Source organism: Oenanthe melanoleuca, chromosome 11 (assembly GCF_029582105.1).
Source record: "Oenanthe melanoleuca isolate GR-GAL-2019-014 chromosome 11, OMel1.0, whole genome shotgun sequence".
Taxonomy (NCBI): Eukaryota; Metazoa; Chordata; class Aves; order Passeriformes; family Muscicapidae; genus Oenanthe; species Oenanthe melanoleuca.
The window spans coordinates 3359285-3368663 of NC_079345.1; the positions used below are offsets into that span (position 1 = coordinate 3359285).

At 47.6% G+C, this 9379-nt stretch overlaps 1 protein-coding gene across 1 annotated transcript; it reads left to right on the plus strand.

Annotated features, from left to right (window-relative positions):
* The first annotated feature begins 3847 nt into the window (after positions 1-3847).
* On the plus strand, positions 3848-7926 carry HSBP1 (heat shock factor binding protein 1). Its single transcript, XM_056500547.1, has 4 exons — positions 3848-3946; positions 4400-4466; positions 5652-5771; positions 6556-7926. Exons 1-3 carry the CDS (start codon positions 3902-3904, stop codon positions 5768-5770), a joined length of 231 nt encoding a protein of 76 aa, XP_056356522.1. The 5' UTR covers positions 3848-3901; the 3' UTR covers position 5771; positions 6556-7926.
* The last annotated feature ends 1453 nt before the right edge of the window (positions 7927-9379 follow it).

Consider the following 9379-nt stretch of genomic DNA (forward strand, 5'->3'; position numbering starts at 1 on the left):
AGGCAGAGCTACAATCATGCAAGGAGATGATGGCAGCAGTCCTGCCCACACTTTGCTGGCCTGATATTGTATATTTTTGTGCATTTCACTGCACAGATAAGCACTGCCAAAGTATGGCATCCCAGAAAAGGAAATTATCATGTACTATCAATGCAGCTGGAAAACAGGCAGGGTTTTAAGGCACAAAATGAGTTATGCTCTCTCACAAGTGTAACTCTCATTCATCACATGCTCCAAACACCTTTTTACAGTTCATCACACCAAGAACCAGCTCTTTTCAGTATTAGCCACTCACTGATGTAATGGGAAAAGAGACCAGGGAGATAAAACCAGTTCTTCTCCATATCTGGCAAGGGAACAGCCTAGAGCATGATCCTAGCACTGTCAGGGATAAAACAACTCACTGGATGCAGGATGAGGAGCTGGAGACAGCTTCACATGGGAAATGTTGGCTTGGGAGCAGAGGCAGAAGAAATTTGGACCCGTGGTCATTTTTTCACAGTGTGAATTGATTTCCCTGCACTGAGAGTCTTTATTGCAGCCCAGTGTTAGGACTGACCTGCAACACGAGGGGCAGGATTTGGGAGCTGCTCCTGCTCCCCAGGCAGGGCGTGGAAAGGGAACAGATCCTTCCCACAAACCTTCCTGCACAGCCTGGCCTGGGCATTGGCACAGCAGGCTCAGGAAAATGGGGGAATGTCATTCCTCCTGCAGGCAAAGTGATGGGGCTCAAAAAAGAGATAATCCAGGATTGTTGTGGGGCTATGAGATACTGTCCATAATTAAAGCAGGTTTGTTTTCTTCCTTCAAAGCACTTCACATTGCCAGCTCTGATGGGCTTGAAGAAGTACTGGTTTTTTACTGGTGGCATTTTGAGTTTGTCTGTGATAATAATTTACTGTATTTTTTTTACAGAAGACATTTCAAAATTTGCCTAAGAGAAGGGAGTAGAACAAGTGATAGTATTTTCCCCCCAGTATTAGAAGGAAAAAAAATCCAATCTCACTCATGCTATCAGTTTTGGCTGTGTGGTAGAACAGGTGACACAAGTGTGGCTTCCTCCAACTGGAGGAGATCTAAATCTCAAGGTTTCAATGCTAAAATTCATCCCTTTTAACACACACAGCCTTCCCTTCCTGGGGTAGGAGCAACAGGGGCACACAACAGGAGGCTCTTACACTTCACTCCATCCCTTAACCCCTTCTTGGGAGCTCAAAACATGAACCAGTCTCTCACACTGAGGCAGCTGATATGGTTATAAATGTGGTGGATGTTGATATGGTTATAAATGTGGTGGATGTTGATATGGTTATAAATGTGGGGGATGTTGGTATGGTTATAAATGTGAATGTTGATATGGTTATAAATGTGGTGGATGCTGATATGGTTATAAATGTGAGTGTTGATATGGTTATAAATGTGGTGGGTGTTGATATGGTTATAAATGTGGTGGGTGTTGATATGGTTATAAATGTGAATGTTGATATGGTTATAAATGTGAATGTTGATATGGTTATAAATGTGGTGGATGTTGATATGGTTATAAATGTGGAGGGTGTTGATATGGTTATAAATGTGGAGGGTGTTGATATGGTTATAAATGTGGTAAGTGTTGATATGGTTATAAATGTGGTGAATGTTGATATGGTTATAAATGTGGTGGATGTTGATATGTTATAAATGTGAATGTTGATATGGTTATAAATGTGGTGAGTGTTGATATGGTTATAAATGTGGTGGGTGTTGATATGGTTATAAATGTGAATGTTGATATGGTTATAAATGTGGTGAATGTTGATATGGTTATAAATGTGGTGAGTGTTGATATGGTTATAAATGTGGTGAATGTTGATATGGTTATAAATGTGGTGGGTGTTGATATGGTTATAAATGTGGTGGATGTTGATATGGTTATAAATGTGAATGTTGATATGGTTATAAATGTGGTGGATGTTGATATGGTTATAAATGTGAATGTTGATATGGTTATAAATGTGGTGGGTGTTGATATGGTTATAAATGTGGTGGGTGTTGATATGGTTATAAACTTGGTGGGTGCCTTGTGCCAGAGGCTTGGAGACTCAAAACTCAGAACTCAGGCTGCAGCTCCCACAGGATTGCCCCAAACATGACTGAAATAGATGCACTGTGTTTTATTGCCCCACTGAAAAGGATCCATGTGAGCCCCAGACCCCACCAAGCTTGCTGGAGAGACCCTTTCCCTCTTATTTATTTTTTGTGGCCCCTTTTCCTTTCTGATTCCTGCTCATTCTCAGCCCACCCTGATCCAGGCTGGCCTGGGGGGAGGCACTAAAGGAAGAGGACCTGCCTTGGCTCCATCAGTGCCTCCCTTGGGAGGGCAGGGACAGCCTGGGGGATGATCACATCTCCCAAAGCTCTCTTCCTCCCAGAGACAGCTCCTGAGGGTTTGTTTGGACTGGAGTGACTGAATTTCACTCCCATGTCTCAGGCACCCTGCAGGCTGGGCAGGAGCAGAGTGAATGATGCAGCAGGGAGCTGCTGGTGCCAAGCACACAGCTGTAAAGCAGCTCTGTCAGAAGCAGGCAAGCAGCAGCCTGCAGCCCAGGATTTATTGCCTCATGCTGCACTGCCAGCCACATGGCTCAGAACCACAGCCACGATGAACTTGGGCTATTTTTTTGTTGTTGTCCATCATGGAAAACTCTTTAAGCACATGGAAAGCTGCAGGAAAGTACCAGCATCACTTCTGAGGTTGCTAAATTCAGAATAGTCTGGGTCAGAGCAGGGACATGTGTGCTGCCAGCAGGGGAACAGCACAATCTCTGCCCAGCACAGCCAACTGCAGATTTCCAAGTGCTGAGAGTTTGGGCACAAAATGCAGAAGTTCTAATGAGCAGTTTGGGAAGGTAGATGTAGTGTCAGCCTGGAAACTGCAGCTGGAAACCCTTTCCTCTCCCATCAGGACACTGCACAAACAATGGATTTCACAAAAGGAGCTCAGCATTGACCTAACTGTGATCAGAGTAACACCAGACCCAGCCAGAGCAGGGATGGCTGTGACTGCTGCAGGGTCACAGATCTGCACATTTTGCAAAGCCTGTGGAATTGCCCATTATTCAGAGTGGCTGCACAGTGTAATTTTCCCCTTCTCCTGGCCAGGTTTCCACGAGTGTCCATTTGTTTTCCAGATGGCACCTCTGTCCATCTCCAAAAGGTGCTTTTCTCCTGGTTTTACAGAGTTGGAGTTGGAAGGACACATTTTACATTTCCATGAGGAAAAACATTTCAGCTGTCTTTAATTTCAGTCTGAGATCTGTAGCTGTAAATTCGTGATTGATTTGCCAAATTCCTTTTAACTCAATAACGGAGGGGAAAAAACATCTCAGTGGAGCAGGCACTGAGAATAATTACCTATTCTCCTCCACACATGAAGTATTTATAATCAAATCATCCAGCTTTGTCTATTCAAAGCAGCAGAAATGCCAATGGATTCCCTAAGAAATATTCATGAAATGTCATCCTTTAAATTTTCATCTAATTCTGGGTAGATTGTTAACATCCAAGAGATAAGACCTACCTAAGCTGAACTGCTCATCCAGAAGAAAGCAATAAATAAAATAAAGGGACACTTCAATACTGTGCATTAAAAAATAATAAGAAAAGTGGGACATAAAGAATTATTCTTTTTCTTTTTGTAAAGAAGTGAGGACTTCAGACAGAAGGATAATTAATAAGATAACTACGAAACTTTCAGCCGGAACGCATAAATAGTGAAAAGCTTTAATAGCTGTGCCGGATTTGTGGACTACCATGGAGGGCTGAAGGACTACATTTCCCACAATGCCGCGGGGCGGAAGTTCTCGCGAGAGGCGGAAGCGGCGGGGCGCGGCCCGGAAGTGGAGCCGCCTCAGGAGCGACCATGGCCGAGACCGACCCCAAGAGCGTGCAGGACCTGACGGCCGTGGTGAGGGGCGGGCGGGCCGGGAACGGGCTGCGGGGCGTGGGACGGGAGGAAAGGAGGGAAAAGAGGGGAAACCCTGTCCTGGGTGCGCCTTGTCCGCCGAAGGTGTCGCTGCCCGTGGAAGGAGATGGTCCCTTCAGCCCAAACCATTCCGTGTCACCCACAAAGTGCCCCCGTGTGACGGACAGGGCCGTGCGAGGTGCCCCGTGTGACGGACAGGGCCGTGCGCTGTCGTGGGTTTTGTTTGGGGAACACCGGCGGTTTCTGCATCTCACAGTTGTTTCCTATAAGCGTCACTTCACCTCCTTATATCTGTATTTAAACACCATTTTTACCTATGGATATAATTGTATGCAGAGTTTTGAGCTTAGCAGTGAAAGAACAGTGTCCTACATGAGATTGGGTAACAGCCTCTGAAGGAAACAAAACATTTCCATTTTTTTCCCTTTCTATCAGGTGCAGACATTGCTCCAGCAAATGCAGGACAAGTTTCAAACCATGTCTGACCAAATCATTGGAAGAAATATCCTTTTCTAAACTCAGATGGGTGCAGGATTACAAGTGTCACGAAGTCTGTTTGCCAGTGGGGTTTGTAAGATAAATTTTAAGGTTGATCAAAACTGTAATGATAAAAACAATTTAACCAAGCCAGTGTTCCCCACCTGTAGAGGAATGTTATCCACTTCCAGTGCTGGGGCCTGGGAAAGGAGCTGCTGCAGGGTCCAGAGGAGGCACCAGGGATGGAGCAGCTCTGCTGGCAGGAAAGGTGGAGAGAATTGGGATTGTTCAGCCTGGAGAGGTGAAAGTGCAAGGTGACCTCACAGCAGCCTTGCAGTGCCTGAAGGGAGCCCATGGGAAGGTGGAATGGGGCTGTCTGTATGAGCACAGGGTGACAGAACAGGGGGAATGGGTTCAGATTGAAAGAGAGCAGGGTCAGATGGGATATTGGGAAGAAATTCTCCCCTGGGGGGGTGGGGAGGGCTGGCACAGGGTGCCCAGAGAAGCTGGATCTGTCCAAGGCCAGGCTGGACACGGGGCTGGAGCAGCTTGGGACAGTGGCAGGGTCAGAGGGGCTGTGGCTCCCTGTGGCTCTCTGAGGCAGTTTGAAGGGCTGTGGCTCCCCGGGGCAGGGTGAGGGGCTGTGGCTCCCTGAGGCTCCCCGGGGCAGGGTGAGGGGCTGTGGCTCCCTGTGGCTCCCCGGGGCAGGGTGAGGGGCTGTGGCTCCCTGTGGCTCTCTGAGGCAGTTTGAAGGGCTGTGGCTCCCTGTGGCTCCCCGGGGCAGGGTGAAGGGCTGTGGCTCCCTGAGGCTCCCCGGGGCAGGGTGAGGGGCTGTGGCTCCCTGAGGCTCCCCGGGGCAGGGTGAGGGGCTGTGGCTCCCTGTGGCTCCCCGGGGCAGGGTGAGGGGCTGTGGCTCCCTGTGGCTCCCCGGGGCAGGGTGAGGGGCTGTGGCTCCCTGTGGCTCCCCGGGGCAGGGTGAGGGGCTGTGGCTCCCTGTGGCTCCCCGGGGCAGGGTGAGGGGCTGTGGCTCCCTGTGGCTCCCCGGGGCAGGGTGAGGGGCTGTGGCTCCCTGTGGCTCCCCGGGGCAGGGTGAGGGGCTCTGGCTCCCCGGGGCAGGGTGAAGGGCTGTGGCTCCCCGGGGCAGGGTGAGGGGCTGTGGCTCCCTGTGGCTCCCCGGGGCAGGCTCTGCCCTTCCCTTGACCCTGGGCACTCGATGACATGAGCTGCCGCATTGACGACCTGGAGAGGAACATCGCCGACCTGATGATGCAGGCTGGTGTGGAGGAGCTCGAGGGGGAGAACAAGACCCCAGCCTCCAACAAGGGCTAAGGTAAACTGCTGCTTGGGACAAACCCCTGGGCCTCTGGCATTACTGACTTCCTCCTTGGTCTGTGAGGGGTCTGGGAGTTGTGCAGAGCAGGATCACATAGAGAGAGAATTGTGCTGGGGAAGGGAACGGGGCTGCAGCACCAGGAGCTGCTGAGGGGGCTCAGCCTGCAGAAAAGGAGCCTCAGGGGGCCCTTATGGCTCTGCACAACTCCCTGGCAGGAAGGGACAGCCAGGGAGGATCAGGCTCTGCTCCCAGGAGGAGAGGAAACAGCCTCAAGTTGTGCCAGAGGGGCTCAGGTTGGACACCAGGAGGGATTTCTGCTTGGAAAAGGCAGGCAGCTTTGGAACAGAGTGCCCAGAGGAGTAACTGTCCCTCAGCTGTAAATTCCTCCTGTGTGTAACCTAGGAGCTGGCAGGGAGCAGTGACTCCCACACAGCTGCCAAGCTGCAGGTCCTGGCTGTGTGACAGGGCACTCAGGCATGGGGCAGTCCATGTCCCAGGGCAGTGCTCCCTGGACAGAGAGATTTCCTGAAAGGTCAATTGTGTGATGTGTTCTTACAGCATTTCTGGTTGCTGACCTGCCCCTATATTACAGTGTGTTTGGAACAGATATATTCTTGCTTGTTAAGGTATCTACTTTTGTGTTGTTAAAAATACAAATTATTACTGGCTTTTATGCCCTCAGTGTGTTTTCTAGTAGCCTGAACCCCACAAATGAGAATCTTTGATGAACATGATTCTCTTAATTCTCAGTAACCTCCTTTCTTTTTTTTTCCCCCAACAGGTTGCCAACAACTCCAGATAAATCATGGAAGATGACTTTTTCTTTTTTTCTACAAATCCTTGGAATTAAAGAATGGCTTTTTGCAATTCCAGTGTGTGAAAGCATTTTTATATTGTTACAGAGCTTGCATTCCTAATGTACATTGTATAGGTGGGGTAGGGTTAGTTTCTATTTTGATTTGTGTACTGTAATTTCACTTTTTGAATTCTTGTTATGAGGATCACTTGGCTGTGTTATTAAAACACAGATCTTATGGATCTCAACTCCTGGGTGTATTTTTTTGTGGAGTCACTTTTATCTCTTTCCTGTACTTTTCTAGATGTTTCACGTTTGATAGCTCAGCATTTAGTGACTCCCACCAAATGGGAATCTTGCCTTGTCCTACGTGAGTTTGTGGAGTGAAGCACAAGATTGAAACTTAATTAATTTCATTAATTGTAGCTCTGAGCATCAGGCACTCACTATTGAGGATTGTGTTGTCTTTCATTCATGTAATAAAGGTGATTTTTGGAAACAAGAGACACTGAGCATCGAAATCATCTCTCCTACTCCTGGTGTAACCCGAGCTGTGTGTTCTGGAGCATAAACCAGAAATGCAGATTGACCATGAGAGACATCTGAGCCACCACTGCCACCCCCTGCTGTGACACCTGGGCACTAAGGAGCTGTGAACAGTCTCACTGTGGCACTGAAAGTCTTTAACTCTGCTCTGGCACTGTCCTTTGGCACTGCCTTTGATCCATGACTGGGATTGAAGAGGGTTGGGATTGATGTTGGACAGAGCAGGGATGGAGTGTGGGAATGTCTGTGTGGGGGTTTTCAGTGGGAATCACTGCCTTGATTTGCTAACAAGGCAGTGAGACATGAGGAACAAAAGAAAAAAAAAAGAATCCAGGTCGATTTTTAAAGCCTTGTTTTTCTTGGAATAACTTCAAAATACTTGATTTAAAGAAATGTTTGCTTTTCTAATCATACCCACATCTTTGAGCCTGGAGTCTGTGTTTATTACATTTTGGCCACGGAAGGTGTATTTGGGAGAGTCTGTACTGTGTCACTTGTGAAGAAAAATGACCAATGTCAGCTATTCCTGACAATCATTGCAATGCTCCAGCTTCAAATGCAAATGCAAATGCAGCAGTTGCAGGTGGACCACACTTAAACTGCTCCTGAAATGCCACCAAATTAGCACCTGAGTGCTGTGAAGGCAATATGACAGGTCATTTTTCTAAACTCACTGGAATAAAAGCTCATAATAACAGGGGAATTTTGTGAACATGAGAAATGTATCGATATATACTTGTAATACTGGCCTTAGGTCCTTTGTAATGTCATTTCAAAAAAATCTAATAAACTGCTATGTGGTAACAAACAGGTCATGTGTGTTAAAGCACACTCTAGCATGAATGTATAATTATGTGGGAGATTATATTTAGTTGTAAGTTATAAAAGGACTGTTTAAAAAAAAGCACAGCTGCTGCTCATGGCATACAGTCTAAAAATCCAGGTGTGCTCTGTGTAATAAAAAGGTGATTCATGCCCTGTGTTTCTGTGACAGAAATTTGGAGTGACCTAATGCAAGTGTCCAGCCACAGGCTGTGCAGGAATATTTAACAGCAGTGCTGGTTTTGAATGCTGGAATTAAGACTTGGGAACCAAGAAATGAGTCAAATATCACAGGAGCTGTGTTGGTTGTGTATTATGCACTGGGCAGCACAAATTGAAGAGTGATAAAGTGGTGGAATGGTGGAGTCACCATCCCTGGATGTGTTGAAACAAAGGCTGGATGTGGCACTGGGTGCCACGGTCTAGTTGAGGTGTTAGGGCTGGGTTGGACTTGATCTTGAAGATCTCTTCCAACCTAGTCATTCTGTGAATTCTGTGAAATTTGACACTGCTTTTTCGTCTCTCCTGGTGTCTTAATTCCTATTTTTATAGCAGGAATATTACTCTGGATAGAGGAACAGTGTCCTAATGAATGCATCCTTTGAAACACTTTTGAAGCACTTAGGCCTGCTGATAAACAATCCAGAATTATGATATCCTTAAGAGGATTTCCCATTTAATCTCTAAAGGCAATGTGCAGTAAATAAGACTGCACACCCAGCTTTCAGCCAGCAGCATCTGGAGAGAGCCAGTGACACACTGACCTGTGGCACCACCCCTGGCAGAGCCAGGTTTGGGATCTCCATTGCCACAGGGTGAGCCCAGGTCACCCAGCTCCTGGCAGGTGTCACTGTGGGACAGAGGATTGCTGGACTCCACCCTGCCCCTCTGGCACTGTGCTTTTGGCACACTGTGCCAGCTGATGTTTCCTGTCCTCTAGATTTGCTCTCTCAACACCCCCAGGAAAGTCCCCTTGGCTCCCTTCAGGGGCTGAGCCTCAGGGATTGAGCCAGTGGAAATCAGGTGTAACCTGCCTGTCCAAACCCTGTAACCACTCACTGGCTCTTCCTCCAGACTTCAAATGGAATTCACTCCTTCATTCTGTAAATACACCTGGCACTCCTTTCCAAATGGAAATATGTTGATTCTGTATTTGGCTGATAAAGAGCTGCAACCACAGCCAGGCACTGCCCAGCATTTCTCTAGGGTTACCTGAGCCTGCACTTTTCCTGGAGGTGCCCACACAGAATCATTTAAGGAAACACTCCTCTTTTCCCAACTTTCTAGCAGATAGTGCCTTCTAGTGGCACAGTCCCTGCAAGGAGCAGTCTGCTCAGATTAATTACTGCTGCCTCTAATGAGGGGTCAGATGCTGGGGCTGAGATGTGGGTACTACACAAGGCACTCAGGATTGTTTACAATTAAAAAAATGAAGAGATGC

What these genes read in the sequence shown, in the direction of transcription:
- HSBP1 (XM_056500547.1), top strand. Translation starts at nt 3,902, where the DNA reads ATGGCCGAGACCGACCCCAAGAGCGTGCAGGACCTGACGGCCGTG. An exon ending in TGCAGGACCTGACGGCCGTG is followed by an intron (nt 3,947 to 4,399) that starts GTGAGGGGCGGG and finishes CCTTTCTATCAG; the next exon opens with GTGCAGACATTGCTCCAGCA. An exon ending in TGACCAAATCATTGGAAGAA is followed by an intron (nt 4,467 to 5,651) that starts ATATCCTTTTCT and finishes GACCCTGGGCAC; the next exon opens with TCGATGACATGAGCTGCCGC.